General features: G+C 52.2%; 1 protein-coding gene across 1 annotated transcript in view; it reads left to right on the top strand.

The window, feature by feature from the left end:
• LOC121004295 (5E5 antigen-like) overlaps positions 1 to 19,552 on the top strand; it is a 31,486-nt gene extending 11,934 nt beyond the window's left edge. Inside the window, exon 2 of the mRNA XM_040436459.1 lies at positions 17,935 to 19,552. Within this exon, the coding sequence (XP_040292393.1) occupies positions 17,935 to 19,552 (1,618 nt within the window). The remainder of the gene's footprint in view (positions 1 to 17,934) is intronic.
• The last annotated feature ends 397 nt before the right edge of the window (positions 19,553 to 19,949 follow it).

Below are 19,949 nucleotides of genomic sequence, written 5' to 3'. Positions count from 1 at the left end.
GGACGTCACACAGCAGATATACGGACAGTACGACACGTGAAGACGTCTCCCCTCCGTTCTATGTCTGCAGGACGTCACACAGCAGATATACGGACAGTACGACACGTGAAGACGTCTCCTCTCCGTTCTATGTCTGCAGGACGTCACACAGCAGATATACGGACAGTACGACACGTGAAGACGTCTGTTCTATGTCTGCAGGACGTCACACAGCAGATATACGGACATTACGATACGTGAAGACGTCTCCCCTCCGTTCTATGTCTGCAGGACGTCACACAGCAGATATACGGACAGTACGACACGTGAAGACGTCTCCTCTCCGTTCTATGTCTGCAGGACGTCACACAGCAGATATACGGACAGTACGACACGTGAAGACGTCTCCTCTCCGTTCTATGTCTGCAGGACGTCACACAGCAGATATACGGACAGTACGACACGTGAAGACGTCTCCCCTCCGTTCTATGTCTGCAGGACGTCACACAGCAGATATACGGACAGTACGACACGTGAAGACGTCTCCTCTCCGTTCTATGTCTGCAGGACGTCACACAGCAGATATACGGACAGTACGACACGTGAAGACGTCTCCTCTCCGTTCTATGTCTGCAGGACGTCACACAGCAGATATACAGACAGTACGACACGTGAAGACGTCTCCTCTCTGTTCTATGTCTGCAGGACGTCACACAGCAGATATACGGACAGTACGACACGTGAAGACGTCTCCCCTCCGTTCTATGTCTGCAGGACGTCACACAGCAGATATACGGACAGTACGACACGTGAAGACGACTGTTCTATGTCTGCAGGACGTCACACAGCAGATATACGGACAGTACGACACGTGAAGACGTCTGTTCTATGTCTGCAGGACGTCACACAGCAGATATACGGACAGGACGACACGTGAAGACGTCTCCTCTCCGTTCTATGTCTGCAGGACGTCACACAGCAGATATACGGACAGTACGATACGTGAAGACGTCTCCTCTCCGTTCTATGTCTGCAGGACGTCACACAGCAGATATACGGACAGTACGACACGTGAAGACGTCTCCCCTCCGTTCTATGTCTGCAGGACGTCACACAGCAGATATACGGACAGTACGACACGTGAAGACGTCTGTTCTTTGTCTGCAGGACGTCACACAGCAGATATACGGACAGTACGACACGTGAAGACGTCTGTTCTATGTCTGCAGGACGTCACACAGCAGATATACGGAGAGTACGACACGTGAAGACGTCTCCCCTCCGTTCTATGTCTGCAGGACGTCACACAGCAGATATACGGACAGTACGACACGTGAAGACGTCTCCCCTCTGTTCTATGTCTGCAGGACGTCACACAGCAGATATACGGACAGTACGACACGTGAAGACGTCTCCTCTCTGTTCTATGTCTGCAGGACGTCACACAGCAGATATACGGACAGTACGACACGTGAAGACGTCTCCCCTCCGTTCTATGTCTGCAGGACGTCACACAGCAGATATACGGACAGTACGACACGTGAAGACGACTGTTCTATGTCTGCAGGACGTCACACAGCAGATATACGGACAGTACGACACGTGAAGACGTCTGTTCTATGTCTGCAGGACGTCACACAGCAGATATACGGACAGGACGACACGTGAAGACGTCTCCTCTCCGTTCTATGTCTGCAGGACGTCACACAGCAGATATACGGACAGTACGACACGTGAAGACGTCTCCTCTCCGTTCTATGTCTGCAGGACGTCACACATCAGATATACGGACAGTACGACACGTGAAGACGTCTCCCCTCCGTTCTATGTCTGCAGGACGTCACACAGCAGATATACGGACAGTACGACACGTGAAGACGTCTGTTCTTTGTCTGCAGGACGTCACACAGCAGATATACGGACAGTACGACACGTGAAGACGTCTGTTCTATGTCTGCAGGACGTCACACAGCAGATATACGGAGAGTACGACACGTGAAGACGTCTCCCCTCCGTTCTATGTCTGCAGGACGTCACACAGCAGATATACGGACAGTACGACACGTGAAGACGTCTCCTCTCCGTTCTATGTCTGCAGGACGTCACACAGCAGATATACGGACATTACGATACGTGAAGACGTCAGTTCTATGTCTGCAGGACGTCACACAGCAGATATACGAACAGTACGACACGTGAAGACGTCTCCCCTCCGTTCTATGTCTGCAGGACGTCACACAGCAGATATACGGACAGTACGACACGTGAAGACGTCTCCCCTCCGTTCTATGTCTGCAGGACGTCACACAGCAGATATACGGACAGTACGACACGTGAAGACGTCTCCCCTCCGTTCTATGTCTGCAGGACGTCACACAGCAGATATACGGACAGTACGACACGTGAAGACGTCTCCTCTCCGTTCTATGTCTGCAGGACGTCACACAGCAGATATACGGACAGTACGACACGTGAAGACGTCTCCCCTCCGTTCTATGTCTGCAGGACGTCACACAGCAGATATACGGACAGTACGACACGTGAAGACGTCTCCCCTCCGTTCTATGTCTGCAGGACGTCACACAGCAGATATACGGACAGTACGACACGTGAAGACGTCTCCACTCCGTTCTATGTCTGCAGGACGTCACACAGCAGATATACGGACAGTACGACACGTGAAGACGTCTGTTCTATGTCTGCAGGACGTCACACAGCAGATATACGGACAGTACGACACGTGAAGACGTCTCCTCTCCGTTCTATGTCTGCAGGACGTCACACAGCAGATATACGGACAGTACGACACGTGAAGACGTCTCCTCTCCGTTCTATGTCTGCAGGACGTCACACAGCAGATATACGGACAGTACAACACGTGAAGACGTCTCCTCTCCGTTCTATGTCTGCAGGACGTCACACAGCAGATATACGGACAGTACGACACGTGAAGACGTCTCCTCTCCGTTCTATGTCTGCAGGACGTCACACAGCAGATATACGGACATTACCACACGTGAAGACGTCTCCTCTCCGTTCTATGTCTGCAGGACGTCACACAGCAGATATACGGACAGTACGACACGTGAAGACGTCTACACTCCGTTCTATGTCTGCAGGACGTCACACAGCAGATATACGGACAGTACGACACGTGAAGACGTCTGTTCTATGTCTGCAGGACGTCACACAGCAGATATACGGACAGTACGACACGTGAAGACGTCTCCTCTCCGTTCTATGTCTGCAGGACGTCACACAGCAGATATACGGACAGTACGACACGTGAAGACGTCTCCCCTCCGTTCTATGTCTGCAGGACGTCACACAGCAGATATACGGACAGTACGATACGTGAAGACGTCTCCTCTCCGTTCTATGTCTGCAGGACGTCAAACAGCAGATATACGGACAGTACGACACGTGAAGACGTCTCCCCTCCGTTCTATGTCTGCAGGACGTCACACAGCAGATATACGGACAGTACGACACGTGAAGACGTCTCCTCTCCGTTCTATGTCTGCAGGACGTCACACAGCAGATATACGGACAGTACGACACGTGAAGACGTCTCCTCTCCGTTCTATGTCTGCAGGACGTCACACAGCAGATATACGGACAGTACGACACGTGAAGACGTCTCCTCTCCGTTCTATGTCTGCAGGACGTCACACAGCAGATATACAGACAGTACGACACGTGAAGACGTCTCCTCTCCGTTCTATGTCTGCAGGACGTCACACAGCAGATATACGGACAGTACGACACGTGAAGACGTCTCCCCTCCGTTCTATGTCTGCAGGACGTCACACAGCAGATATACGGACAGTACGACACGTGAAGACGACTGTTCTATGTCTGCAGGACGTCACACAGCAGATATACGGACAGTACGACACGTGAAGACGTCTCCTCTCCGTTCTATGTCTGCAGGACGTCACACAGCAGATATACGGACAGTACGACACGTGAAGACGTCTGTTCTATGTCTGCAGGACGTCACACAGCAGATATACGGACATTACGATACGTGAAGACGTCTCCCCTCCGTTCTATGTCTGCAGGACGTCACACAGCAGATATACGGACAGTACGACACGTGAAGACGTCTCCTCTCCGTTCTATGTCTGCAGGACGTCACACAGCAGATATACGGACATTACGATACGTGAAGACGTCTGTTCTATGTCTGCAGGACGTCACACAGCAGATATACGGACAGTACGACACGTGAAGACGTCTCCCCTCTGTTCTATGTCTGCAGGACGTCACACAGCAGATATACGGACAGTACGACACGTGAAGACGTCTCCCCTCCGTTCTATGTCTGCAGGACGTCACACAGCAGATATACGGACAGTACGACACGTGAAGACGTCTCCTCTCTGTTCTATGTCTGCAGGACGTCACACAGCAGATATACGGACAGTACGACACGTGAAGACGTCTCCCCTCCGTTCTATGTCTGCAGGACGTCACACAGCAGATATACGGACAGTACGACACGTGAAGACGACTGTTCTATGTCTGCAGGACGTCACACAGCAGATATACGGACAGTACGACACGTGAAGACGTCTGTTCTATGTCTGCAGGACGTCACACAGCAGATATACGGACAGGACGACACGTGAAGACGTCTCCTCTCCGTTCTATGTCTGCAGGACGTCACACAGCAGATATACGGACAGTACGACACGTGAAGACGTCTCCTCTCCGTTCTATGTCTGCAGGACGTCACACAGCAGATATACGGACAGTACGACACGTGAAGACGTCTGTTCTATGTCTGCAGGACGTCACACAGCAGATATACGGACATTACGATACGTGAAGACGTCTCCCCTCCGTTCTATGTCTGCAGGACGTCACACAGCAGATATACGGACAGTACGACACGTGAAGACGTCTCCTCTCCGTTCTATGTCTGCAGGACGTCACACAGCAGATATACGGACATTACGATACGTGAAGACGTCTGTTCTATGTCTGCAGGACGTCACACAGCAGATATACGGACAGTACGACACGTGAAGACGTCTCCCCTCTGTTCTATGTCTGCAGGACGTCACACAGCAGATATACGGACAGTACGACACGTGAAGACGTCTCCTCTCTGTTCTATGTCTGCAGGACGTCACACAGCAGATATACGGACAGTACGACACGTGAAGACGTCTCCCCTCCGTTCTATGTCTGCAGGACGTCACACAGCAGATATACGGACAGTACGACACGTGAAGACGTCTGTTCTATGTCTGCAGGACGTCACACAGCAGATATACGGACAGTACGACACGTGAAGACGTCTCCCCTCCGTTCTATGTCTGCAGGACGTCACACAGCAGATATACGGACAGTACGACACGTGAAGACGACTGTTCTATGTCTGCAGGACGTCACACAGCAGATATACGGACAGGACGACACGTGAAGACGTCTCCTCTCCGTTCTATGTCTGCAGGACGTCACACAGCAGATATACGGACAGTACGATACGTGAAGACGTCTCCTCTCCGTTCTATGTCTGCAGGACGTCACACAGCAGATATACGGACAGTACGACACGTGAAGACGTCTCCTCTCCGTTCTATGTCTGCAGGACGTCACACATCAGATATACGGACAGTACGACACGTGAAGACGTCTCCCCTCCGTTCTATGTCTGCAGGACGTCACACAGCAGATATACGGACAGTACGACACGTGAAGACGTCTGTTCTTTGTCTGCAGGACGTCACACAGCAGATATACGGACAGTACGACACGTGAAGACGTCTGTTCTATGTCTGCAGGACGTCACACAGCAGATATACGGAGAGTACGACACGTGAAGACGTCTCCCCTCCGTTCTATGTCTGCAGGACGTCACACAGCAGATATACGGACAGTACGACACGTGAAGACGTCTCCTCTCCGTTCTATGTCTGCAGGACGTCACACAGCAGATATACGGACAGTACGATACGTGAAGACGTCAGTTCTATGTCTGCAGGACGTCACACAGCAGATATACGAACAGTACGACACGTGAAGACGTCTCCCCTCCGTTCTATGTCTGCAGGACGTCACACAGCAGATATACGGACAGTACGACACGTGAAGACGTCTCCCCTCCGTTCTATGTCTGCAGGACGTCACACAGCAGATATACGGACAGTACGACACGTGAAGACGTCTCCCCTCCGTTCTATGTCTGCAGGACGTCACACAGCAGATATACGGACAGTACGACACGTGAAGACGTCTCCTCTCCGTTCTATGTCTGCAGGACGTCACACAGCAGATATACGGACAGTACGACACGTGAAGACGTCTCCCCTCCGTTCTATGTCTGCAGGACGTCACACAGCAGATATACGGACAGTACGACACGTGAAGACGTCTGTTCTATGTCTGCAGGACGTCACACAGCAGATATACGGACAGTACGACACGTGAAGACGTCTGTTCTTTGTCTGCAGGACGTCACACAGCAGATATACGGACAGTACGACACGTGAAGACGTCTGTTCTATGTCTGCAGGACGTCACACAGCAGATATACGGAGAGTACGACACGTGAAGACGTCTCCCCTCCGTTCTATGTCTGCAGGACGTCACACAGCAGATATACGGAGAGTACGACACGTGAAGACGTCTCCTCTCCGTTCTATGTCTGCAGGACGTCACACAGCAGATATACGGACAGTACGACACGTGAAGACGTCTCCTCTCCGTTCTATGTCTGCAGGACGTCACACAGCAGATATACGGACAGTACGACACGTGAAGACGTCTCCTCTCCGTTCTATGTCTGCAGGACGTCACACAGCAGATATACGGACATTACCACACGTGAAGACGTCTCCTCTCCGTTCTATGTCTGCAGGACGTCACACAGCAGATATACGGACAGTACGACACGTGAAGACGTCTACACTCCGTTCTATGTCTGCAGGACGTCACACAGCAGATATACGGACAGTACGACACGTGAAGACGTCTGTTCTATGTCTGCAGGACGTCACACAGCAGATATACGGACAGTACGACACGTGAAGACGTCTCCTCTCCGTTCTATGTCTGCAGGACGTCACACAGCAGATATACGGACAGTACGACACGTGAAGACGTCTCCCCTCCGTTCTATGTCTGCAGGACGTCACACAGCAGATATACGGACAGTACGATACGTGAAGACGTCTCCTCTCCGTTCTATGTCTGCAGGACGTCACACAGCAGATATACGGACAGTACGACACGTGAAGACGTCTCCCCTCCGTTCTATGTCTGCAGGACGTCACACAGCAGATATACGGACAGTACGACACGTGAAGACGTCTCCTCTCCGTTCTATGTCTGCAGGACGTCACACAGCAGATATACGGACAGTACGACACGTGAAGACGTCTCCTCTCCGTTCTATGTCTGCAGGACGTCACACAGCAGATATACGGACAGTACGACACGTGAAGACGTCTCCTCTCCGTTCTATGTCTGCAGGACGTCACACAGCAGATATACGGACAGTACGACACGTGAAGACGTCTCCCCTCCGTTCTATGTCTGCAGGACGTCACACAGCAGATATACGGACAGTACGACACGTGAAGACGTCTCCCCTCCGTTCTATGTCTGCAGGACGTCACACAGCAGATATACGGACAGTACGACACGTGAAGACGTCTGTTCTATGTCTGCAGGACGTCACACAGCAGATATACGGACAGTACGACACGTGAAGACGTCTGTTCTATGTCTGCAGGACGTCACACAGCAGATATACGGGCAGAACGACACGTGAAGACGTCTCCTCTCCGTTCTATGTCTGCAGGACGTCACACAGCAGATATACGGACAGTACGACACGTGAAGACGTCTCCCCTCCGTTCTATGTCTGCAGGACGTCACACAGCAGATATACGGACAGTACGACACGTGAAGACGTCTCCTCTCCGTTCTATGTCTGCAGGACGTCACACAGCAGATATACAGACAGTACGACACGTGAAGACGTCTCCTCTCCGTTCTATGTCTGCAGGACGTCACACAGCAGATATACGGACAGTACGACACGTGAAGACGTCTCCTCTCCGTTCTATGTCTTCAGGACGTCACACAGCAGATATACGGACAGTACGACACGTGAAGACGTCTCCTCTCCGTTCTATGTCTTCAGGACGTCACACAGCAGATATACGGACAGTACGACACGTGAAGACGTCTCCTCTCCGTTCTATGTCTGCAGGACGTCACACAGCAGATATACGGACAGTACGACACGTGAAGACGTCTCCTCTCCGTTCTATGTCTGCAGGACGTCACACAGCAGATATACGGACAGTACGACACGTGAAGACGTCTGTTCTATGTCTGCAGGACGTCACACAGCAGATATACGGACAGTACGACACGTGAAGACGTCTCCCCTCCGTTCTATGTCTGCAGGACGTCACACAGCAGATATACGGACAGTACGACACGTGAAGACGTCTCCCCTCCGTTCTATGTCTGCAGGACGTCACACAGCAGATATACGGACAGTACGACACGTGAAGACGTCTGTTCTATGTCTGCAGGACGTCACACAGCAGATATACGGACAGTACGACACGTGAAGACGTCTCCTCTCCGTTCTATGTCTGCAGGATGTCACACAGCAGATATACGGACAGTACGACACGTGAAGACGTCTCCTCTCCGTTCTATGTCTGCAGGACGTCACACAGCAGATATACGGACAGTACGACACGTGAAGACGTCTGTTCTATGTCTGCAGGATGTCACACAGCAGATATACGGACAGTACGACACGTGAAGACGTCTCCTCTCCGTTCTATGTCTGCAGGACGTCACACAGCAGATATACGGACATTACGATACGTGAAGACGTCTCCCCTCCGTTCTATGTCTGCAGGACGTCACACAGCAGATATACGGACAGTACGACACGTGAAGACGTCTCCTCTCCGTTCTATGTCTGCAGGACGTCACACAGCAGTTATACGGACATTACGATACGTGAAGACGTCTGTTCTATGTCTGCAGGACGTCACACAGCAGATATACGGACAGTACGACACGTGAAGACGTCTCCTCTCTGTTCTATGTCTGCAGGACGTCACACAGCAGATATACGGACAGTACGACACGTGAAGACGTCTGTTCTATGTCTGCAGGATGTCACACAGTAGATATACGGACATTACGATACGTGAAGACGTCTGTTCTATGTCTGCAGGACGTCACACAGCAGATATACGGACAGTACGACACGTGAAGACGTCTCCTCTCCGTTCTATGTCTGCAGGACGTCACACAGCGGATATACGGACAGTACGACACGTGAAGACATCTCCCCTCAGTTCTATGTCTGCAGGACGTCACACAGCAGATATACGGACAGTACGACACGTGAAGACGTCTCCTCTCCGTTCTATGTCTGCAGGACGTCACACAGCAGATATACGGACAGTACGACACGTGAAGACGTCTCCTCTCCGTTCTATGTCTGCAGGACGTCACACAGCAGATATACAGACAGTACGACATGTAAAGACGTCTCCCCTCCGTTCTATGTCTGCAGGACGTCACACAGCAGATATACGGACAGTACGACACGTGAAGACGTCTCCTCTCCGTTCTATGTCTGCAGGACGTCACACAGCAGATATACGGACATTACGATACGTGAAGACGTCTCCCCTCCGTTCTGTCTGCAGGACGTCACACAGCAGATATACGGGCAGAACGACACGTGAAGACGTCTCCCCTCCGTTCTATGTCTGCAGGACGTCACACAGCAGATATACAGACAGTACGACACGTGAAGACGTCTCCTCTCCGTTCTATGTCTGCAGGACGTCACACAGCAGATATACGGACAGTACGACACGTGAAGACGTCTGTTCTATGTCTGCAGGACGTCACACAGCAGATATACGGACATTACGATACGTGAATACGTCTCCCCTCCGTTCTATGTCTGCAGGACGTCACACAGCAGATATACGGACAGTACGACACGTGAAGACGTCTCCTCTCCGTTCTATGTCTGCAGGACGTCACACAGCAGATATACGGACATTACGATACGTGAAGACGTCTGTTCTATGTCTGCAGGACGTCACACAGCAGATATACGGACAGTACGACACGTGAAGACGTCTCCTCTCTGTTCTATGTCTGCAGGACGTCACACAGCGGATATACGGACAGTACGACACGTGAAGACATCTCCCCTCAGTTCTATGTCTGCAGGACGTCACACAGCAGATATACGGACAGTACGACACGTGAAGACGTCTCCTCTCCGTTCTATGTCTGCAGGACGTCACACAGCAGATATACGGACAGTACGACACGTGAAGACGTCTCCTCTCCGTTCTATGTCTGCAGGACGTCACACAGCAGATATACGGACATTACGATACGTGAAGACGTCTCCCCTCCGTTCTGTCTGCAGGACGTCACACAGCAGATATACGGACATTACGATACGTGAAGACGTCTCCCCTCCGTTCTGTCTGCAGGACGTCACACAGCAGATATACGGGCAGAACGACACGTGAAGACGTCTCCCCTCCGTTCTATGTCTGCAGGACGTCACACAGCAGATATACAGACAGTACGACACGTGAAGACGTCTCCTCTCCGTTCTATGTCTGCAGGACGTTACACAGCAGATATACGGACAGTACGACACGTGAAGACGTCTCCTCTCCGTTCTATGTCTGCAGGACGTCACACAGCAGATATACGGACAGTACGATACGTGAAGACGTCTGTTCTATGTCTGCAGGACGTCACACAGCAGATATACGGACAGTACGACACGTGAAGACGTCTCCTCTCTGTTCTATGTCTGCAGGACGTCACACAGCAGATATACGGACAGTACGACACGTAAAGACGTCTCCTCTCCGTTCTATGTCTGCAGGACGTCACACAGCAGATATACGGGCAGAACGACACGTGAAGACGTCTCCCCTCCGTTCTATGTCTGCAGGACGTCACACAGCAGATATACAGAAAGTACGACACGTGAAGACGTCTCCTCTCCGTTCTATGTCTGCAGGACGTCACACAGCAGATATACGGACAGTACGACACGTGAAGACGTCTGTTCTATGTCTGCAGGACGTCACACAGCAGATATACGGACATTACGATACGTGAATACGTCTCCCCTCCGTTCTATGTCTGCAGGACGTCACACAGCAGATATACGGACAGTACGACACGTGAAGACGTCTCCTCTCCGTTCTATGTCTGCAGGACGTCACACAGCAGATATACGGACATTACGATACGTGAAGACGTCTGTTCTATGTCTGCAGGACGTCACACAGCAGATATACGGACAGTACGACACGTGAAGACGTCTGTTCTATGTCTGCAGGACGTCACACAGCAGATATACGGACAGTACGACACATGAAGACGTCTCCTCTCCGTTCTATATCTGCAGGACGTCACACAGCAGATATACGGACAGTACGACACGTGAAGACGTCTCCCCTCCGTTCTATGTCTGCAGGACGTCACACAGCAGATATACGGACAGTACGACACGTGAAGACGTCTGTTCTATGTCTGCAGGACGTCACACAGCAGATATACGGACAGTACGACACGTGAAGACGTCTGTTCTATGTCTGCAGGACGTCACACAGCAGATATACGGACAGTAAGACACGTGAAGACGTCTCCTCTCCGTTCTATGTCTGCAGGACGTCACACAGCAGATATACGGACAGTACGATACGTGAAGACGTCTCCTCTCCGTTCTATGTCTGCAGGACGTCACACAGCAGATATATGGACAGTACCACACGTGAAGACGTCTCCTCTCCGTTCTATGTCTGCAGGACGTCACACATCAGATATACGGACAGTACGACACGTGAAGACGTCTCCCCTCCGTTCTATGTCTGCAGGACGTCACACAGCAGATATACGGACAGTACGATACGTGAAGACGTCTCCTCTCTGTTCTATGTCTGCAGGACGTCACACAGCAGATATACGGACAGTACGACACGTGAAGACGTCTGTTCTATGTCTGCAGGACGTCACACAGCAGATATACGGACAGTACGATACGTGAAGACGTCTCCTCTCCGTTCTATGTCTGCAGGACGTCACACAGCAGATATACGGACATTACGACACGTGAAGACGTCTCCCCTCTGTTCTATGTCTGCAGGACGTCACACAGCAGATATACGGACAGTACGACACGTGAAGACGTCTGTTCTATGTGTGCAGGACGTCACACAGCAGATATACGGACAGTACGACACGTGAAGACGTCTCCTCTCCGTTCTATGTCTGCAGGACGTCACACAGCAGATATACGGACAGTACGACACGTGAAGACATCTCCTCTCCGTTCTATGTCTGCAGGACGTCACACAGCAGATAACCGGAGAGTACGACGCGTGAAGACGTCTCCTCTCCGTTCTATGTCTGCAGGACGTCACACAGCAGATATACGGACAGTACGATACGTGAACACGTCTCCTCTCCGTTCTATGTCTGCAGGACGTCACACAGCAGATATATGGACAGTACCACACGTGAAGACGTCTCCTCTCCGTTCTATGTCTGCAGGACGTCACACATCAGATATACGGACAGTACGACACGTGAAGACGTCTCCCCTCCGTTCTATGTCTGCAGGACGTCACACAGCAGATATACGGACAGTACGACACGTGAAGACGTCTCCCCTCCGTTCTGTCTGCAGGACGTCACACAGCAGATATACGGACAGTACGACACGTGAAGACGTCTGTTCTATGTCTGCAGGACGTCACACAGCAGATATACGGACAGTACGACACGTGAAGACGTCTCCTCTCCGTTCTATGTCTGCAGGACGTCACAAAGCAGATATACGGACATTACGATACGTGAAGACGTCTCCCCTCCGTTCTATGTCTGCAGGACGTCACACAGCAGATATACGGACAGTACGACACGTGAAGACGTCTCCCCTCCGTTCTATGTCTGCAGGACGTCACACAGCAGATATACGGACAGTACGATACGTGAAGACGTCTCCTCTCCGTTCTATGTCTGCAGGACGTCACACAGCAGATATACGGACAGTACGACACGTGAAGACGTCTCCTCTCCGTTCTATGTCTGCAGGACGTCACACAGCAGATATACGGACATTACGATACGTGAAGACGTCAGTTCTATGTCTGCAGGACGTCACACAGCAGATATACGGACAGTACGACACGTGAAGACGTCTCCCCTCTGTTCTATGTCTGCAGGACGTCACACAGCAGATATACGGACAGTACGACACATGAAGACGTCTCCCCTCCGTTCTATGTCTGCAGGACGTCACACAGCAGATATACGGACAGTACGACACGTGAAGACGTCTCCCCTCCGTTCTATGTCTGCAGGACGTCACACAGCAGATATACGGACAGTACGACATGTGAAGACGTCTCCTCTCAGTTCTATGTCTGCAGGACGTCACACAGCAGATATACGGACAGTACGACACGTGAAGACGTCTCCTCTCCGTTCTATGTCTGCAGGACGTCACACAGCAGATATACGGACAGTACGACACGTGAAGACGTCTGTTCTATGTCTGCAGGACGTCACACAGCAGATATACGGACAGTACGACACGTGAAGACGTCTCCCCTCCGTTCTATGTCTGCAGGACGTCACACAGCAGATATACGGACAGTACGACACGTGAAGACGTCTGTTCTATGTCTGCAGGACGTCACACAGCAGATATACGGACAGTACGACACGTGAAGACGTCTCCTCTCCGTTCTATGTCTGCAGGACGTCACACAGCAGATATACGGACATTACGATACGTGAAGACGTCTCCCCTCCGTTCTATGTCTGCAGGACGTCACACAGCAGATATACGGACAGTACGACACGTGAAGACGTCTCCTCTCCGTTCTATGTCTGCAGGACGTCACACAGCAGATATGCGGACATTACGATACGTGAAGACGTCAGTTCTATGTCTGCAGGACGTCACACAGCAGATATACGGACAGTACGACACGTGAAGACGTCTCCCCTCTGTTCTATGTCTGCAGGACGTCACACAGCAGATATACGGACAGTACGACACATGAAGACGTCTCCCCTCCGTTCTATGTCTGCAGGACGTCACACAGCAGATATACGGACAGTACGACACGTGAAGACGTCTCCCCTCCGTTCTATGTCTGCAGGACGTCACACAGCAGATATACGGACAGTACGACACGTGAAGAAGTCTCCTCTCAGTTCTATGTCTGCAGGACGTCACACAGCAGATATACGGACAGTACGACACGTGAAGACGTCTCCCCTCCGTTCTATGTCTGCAGGACGTCACACAGCAGATATACAGAGAGTACGACACGTGAAGACGTCTCCTCTCCGTTCTATGTCTGCAGGACGTCACACAGCAGATATACGGACAGTACGACACGTGAAGACGTCTCCCCTCCGTTCTATGTCTGCAGGACGTCACACAGCAGATATACGGACAGTACGACACGTGAAGACGTCTCCCCTCCGTTCTATGTCTGCAGGACGTCACACAGCAGATATACGGACAGTACGACACGTGAAGACGTCTCCCCTCCGTTCTATGTCTGCAGGACGTCACACAGCAGATATACGGACATTACGATACGTGAAGACATCTCCTCTCCGTTCTATGTCTGCAGGACGTCACACAGCAGATATACGGACAGTACGATACGTGAAGACGTCTCCTCTCCGTTCTATGTCTGCAGGACATCACACAGCAGATATACGGACAGTACGACACGTGAAGACGTCTCCCCTCCGTTCTATGTCTGCAGGACGTCACACAGCAGATATACGGACAGTACGACACGTGAAGACGTCTCCCCTCCGTTCTATGTCTGCAGGACGTCACACAGCAGATATACGGACAGTACGACACGTGAAGACGTCTGTTCTATGTCTGCAGGACGTCACACAGCAGATATACGGACAGTACGACACGTGAAGACGTCTCCCCTCCGTTCTATGTCTGCAGGACGTCACACAGCAGATATACGGACAGTACGACACGTGAAGACGTCTCCCCTCCGTTCTATGTCTGCAGGACGTCACACAGCAGATATACGGACAGTACGACACGTGAAGACGTCTCCCCTCCGTTCTATGTCTGCAGGACGTCACACAGCAGATATACGGACAGTACGACACATGAAGACGTCTCCCCTCCGTTCTATGTCTGCAGGACGTCACACAGCAGATATACGGACAGTACGACACGTGAAGACGTCTCCCCTCCGTTCTATGTCTGCAGGACGTCACACAGCAGATATACGGACAGTACGACACGTGAAGACGTCTCCCCTCCGTTCTATGTCTGCAGGACGTCACACAGCAGATATACAGACAGTACGACACGTAAAGACGTCTCCCCTCCGTTCTATGTCTGCAGGACGTCACACAGCAGATATACGGACAGTACGACACGTGAAGACGTCTCCTCTCCGTTCTATGTCTGCAGGACGTCACACAGCAGATATACGGACAGTACGACACGTGAAGACGTCTCCCCTCCGTTCTATGTCTGCAGGACGTCACACAGCAGATATACGGACAGTACGACACGTGAAGACGTCTCCCCTCCGTTCTATGTCTGCAGGACGTCACACAGCAGATATACAGACAGTACGACACGTGAAGACGTCTCCCCTCCGTTCTATGTCTGCAGGACGTCACACAGCAGATATACAGACAGTACGACACGTAAAGACGTCTCCCCTCCGTTCTATGTCTGCAGGACGTCACACATCAGATATACGGACAGTACGACACGTGAAGACGTCTGTTCTATGTCTGCAGGACGTCACACAGCAGATATACGGACAGTACGACACGTAAAGACATCTCCTCTCCGTTCTATGTCTGCAGGACGTCACAGAGCAGATATACGGACATTACGACACGTGAAGACGTCTCCTCTCCGTTCTATGTCTGCAGGACGTCACACAGCAGATATACGGACAGTACGATACGTGAAGACGTCTCCTCTCCGTTCTATGTCTGCAGGACGTCACACAGCAGATATACGGACAGTACGACACGTGAAGACGTCTCCCCTCCGTTCTATGTCTGCAGGACGTCACACAGCAGATATACGGACATTACGACACGTGAAGACGTCTCCTCTCCGTTCTATGTCTGCAGGACGTCACACAGCAGATATACGGACAGTACGACACGTGAAGACGTCTCCCCTCCGTTCTATGTCTGCAGGACGTCACAGCAGATATACGGACAGTACGACACGTGAAGACGTCTCCCCTCCGTTCTGTGTCTGCAGGACGTCACACAGCAGATATACGGACAGTACGACACGTGAAGACGTCTCCCCTCCGTTCTATGTCTGCAGGACGTCACACAGCAGATATACGGACATTACGACACGTGAAGACGTCTCCTCTCAGTTCTATGTCTGCAGGACGTCACACAGCAGATATACGGACAGTACGATACGTGAAGACGTCTCCTCTCCGTTCTATGTCTGCAGGACGTCACACAGCAGATATACGGACAGTACGACACGTGAAGACGTCTCCCCTCCGTTCTATGTCTGCAGGACGTCACACAGCAGATATACGGACAGTACGACACGTGAAGACGTCTCCCCTCCGTTCTATGTCTGCAGGACGTCACAGCAGATATACGGACAGTACGACACGTGAATACGTCTCCCCTCCGTTCTGTGTCTGCAGGACGTCACACAGCAGATATACGGACAGTACGACACGTGAAGACGTCTCCTCTCCGTTCTATGTCTGCAGGACGTCACACAGCAGATATACAGACAGTACGACACGTGAAGACGTCTCCCCTCCGTTCTATGTCTGCAGGACGTCACACAGCAGATATACGGACAGTACGACACGTGAAGACGTCTCCCCTCCGTTCCATGTCTGCAGGACGTCACACAGCAGATATACAGACAGTACGACACGTGAAGACGTCTCCTCTCCGTTCTATGTCTGCAGGACGTCACACAGCAGATATACGGACAGTACGACACGTGAAGACATCTCCTCTCCGTTCTATGTCTGCAGGACGTCACACAGCAGATATACGGACAGTACGACACGTGAAGACGTCTCCTCTCCGTTCTATGTCTGCAGGACGTCACACAGCAGATATACGGACAGTACGACACGTGAAGACGTCTGTTCTATGTCTGCAGGACGTCACACAGCAGATATAATGCCGGTGGCTGCAGTAGCCAGTACTGACTGTTGCAGAATGTCACAGCCGGCCGGCTCGCCCGCCTTCTTCCACGCCCAAGCCATCCTTTTTTAGAATCCGTTCAGGTGACGGCAATCCAGTATTACTGGGCATTGTAACAAAACCTCAGCTGTTTGCAGCAGGAATAGGTCTGGATGGGTTTTCAGCCTCTGGGTATAAACAAGAATGTGTGACAGCAAGCAGAGATCTAAAAAATAGTTAGGTCCATCTTTATTAATGTAAATATTCAGACCACCATGGAGGTCGTCAAATAATGCAACATATCTGTCACAGCGGCGCGCAGGGTGGTGGACGTGGCACAGCTTTCAAGAAGTGGAATCCTTTTCTGCCACTTACACTATCTCCTGCCCGGCTTATTCGTGGCTCACAGCGCAATAAATCTGCTGACAATGGACTTGGCGCAAAAAGAATTCTGCGCCAACGACTCTGTTACACAGTCCTTCTATGACTGACCCTATGACCGTGCTCCCCTTATCAGTCACGTAGACGTCCTCTGCTGCTTGCCAACTTGCTATAGTTCAAGAGCCTGTGGGCTGCTGCATGGCCTCTTCTGTCCGGACAGATGACTGCGGCTCCACACTGAATAACCCACTTCAATTTTGGTCCACAGAGAGAACAAAGTGATAAATACTGAACCTGATCAAACTTAGGAAAAAAACGCACAAGAACGGGAGAGGAAGTACCAGCCCAGACCTCCAGCTGCAAGGAGCACAGAGGAGAGGGGAGGAAGTACCAGCCCAGACCTCCAGCTGCAGATAGCACAGAGGAGAGGAAGTACCAGCCCAGACCTCCAGCTGCAGGGAGCACAGAGGAGAGGAAGTACCAGCCAAGACCTCCAGCTGCAAGGAGCACAGAGGAGAGGGGAGGAAGTACCAGCCCAGACCTCCAGCTGCAGATAGCACAGAGGAGAGGAAGTACCAGCCCAGACCTCCAGCTGCAGGGAGCACAGAGGAGAGGAAGTACCAGCCAAGACCTCCAGCTGCAAGGAGCACAGAGGAGAGGGGAGGAAGTACCAGCCCAGACCTCCAGCTGCAGGGAGCACAGAGGAGAGGAAGTACCAGCCCAGACCTCCAGCTGCAGGGAGCACAGAGGAGAGGGGAGGAAGTACCAGCCCAGACCTCCAGCTGCAGATAGCACAGAGGAGAGGAAGTACCAGCCCAGACCTCCAGCTGCAGGGAGCACAGAGGAGAGGAAGTACCAGCCAAGACCTCCAGCTGCAAGGAGCACAGAGGAGAGGGGAGGAAGTACCAGCCAAGACCTCCAGCTGCAAGGAGCACAGAGGAGAGGGGAGGAAGTACCAGCCCAGACCTCCAGCTGCAGGGAGCACAGAGGAGAGGAAGTACCAGCCAAGACCGCCAGCTGCAGGGAGCACAGAGGAGAGGAGAGGAAGTACCAGCCCAGACCTCCAGCTGCAAGGAGCACAGAGGAGAGGGGAGGAAGTACCAGCCCAGACCTCCAGCTGCAAGGAGCACAGAGGAGAGGGGAGGAAGTACCAGCCCAGACCTCTAGCTGCAGGGAGCACAGAGGAGAGAGGAGGAAGTACCAGCCCACACCTCCAGCTGCAGGGAGCACAGAGGAGAGGGGAGGAAGTACCAGCCAAGACCGCCAGCTGCAGGGAGCACAGAGGAGAGGGGAGGAAGTACCAGCCCAGACCGCCAGCTGCAGGGAGCACAGAGCAGAGGGGAGGAAGTACCAGCCCAGACCTCCGGCTTCAGGGAGCACAAAGGAGAGGGGAGGAAGTACCAGCCTAGACCGCCAGCTGCAGGGAGCAGAGGAGAGCGGAGGAAGTACCAGCCCAGACCTCCGGCTGCAGGGAGCACAGAGCAGAGGGGAGGAAGTACCAGCCCAGACCGCCAGCTGCAGGGAGCACAGAGGAGAGGGGAGGAAGTACCAGCCCAGACCTCCGGCTTCAGGGAGCACAAAGGAGAGGGGAGGAAGTACCAGCCTAGACCGCCAGCTGCAGGGAGCAGAGGAGAGCGGAGGAAGTACCAGCCCAGACCTCCGGCTTCAGGGAGCACAAAGGAGAGGGGAGGAAGTACCAGCCAAGACCACCAGCTGCAGGGAGCACAGAGGAGAGGGGAGGAAGTACCAGCCAAGACCGCCAGCTGCAGGGAGCACAGAGGAGAGGGGAGGAAGTACCAGCCCAGACCTCCGGCTTCAGGGAGCACAAAGGAGAGGGGAGGAAGTACCAGCCAAGACCGCCAGCTGCAGGGAGCACAGAGGAGAGGGTAGGAAGTACCAGCCCAGACCTCTAGCTGCAGGGAGCACAAAGGAGAGGAACTAGTGGCCCAGATCTTGAGCTGCAGGGTACACTCAGGAGAGGGGAGGAATTACTGGTACAAACCTCGATCTGTAGGGAAAACACAAAAACTGGAGTACGGAGGAAGTACAGGTCCTAACCTCAAGCTGCAGCAAACAAACAAGAAAGGGACAGAGGAGTAAATACTAGCCCAAACTTCAAGCTGCAGGCAACACATCAGAATAGGAGAGGGGAGGAAGTACCAACCAAGACCTTGAGTAGCAGAAAACACATGAGAAAGTGAGAACTACTGACGCAAACCTCAAGCTGCAGGGAACACATGAGAATAGGGGAGTAAATAACAAGCGAGACCTTCAGTAGCAGGACAATAACAGACCAGGGCTCGGGGGTCGCTTTTCTTTCCTTTTTTTTTTTCTTTCTT

The sequence above is a fragment of the Bufo bufo genome, chromosome 6, assembly GCF_905171765.1.
Source record: "Bufo bufo chromosome 6, aBufBuf1.1, whole genome shotgun sequence".
NCBI classification, from domain to species: Eukaryota; Metazoa; Chordata; class Amphibia; order Anura; family Bufonidae; genus Bufo; species Bufo bufo.
Note: the sequence above shows the minus strand (reverse complement) of the source record. Positions and strands in the feature narration are given on the sequence as shown.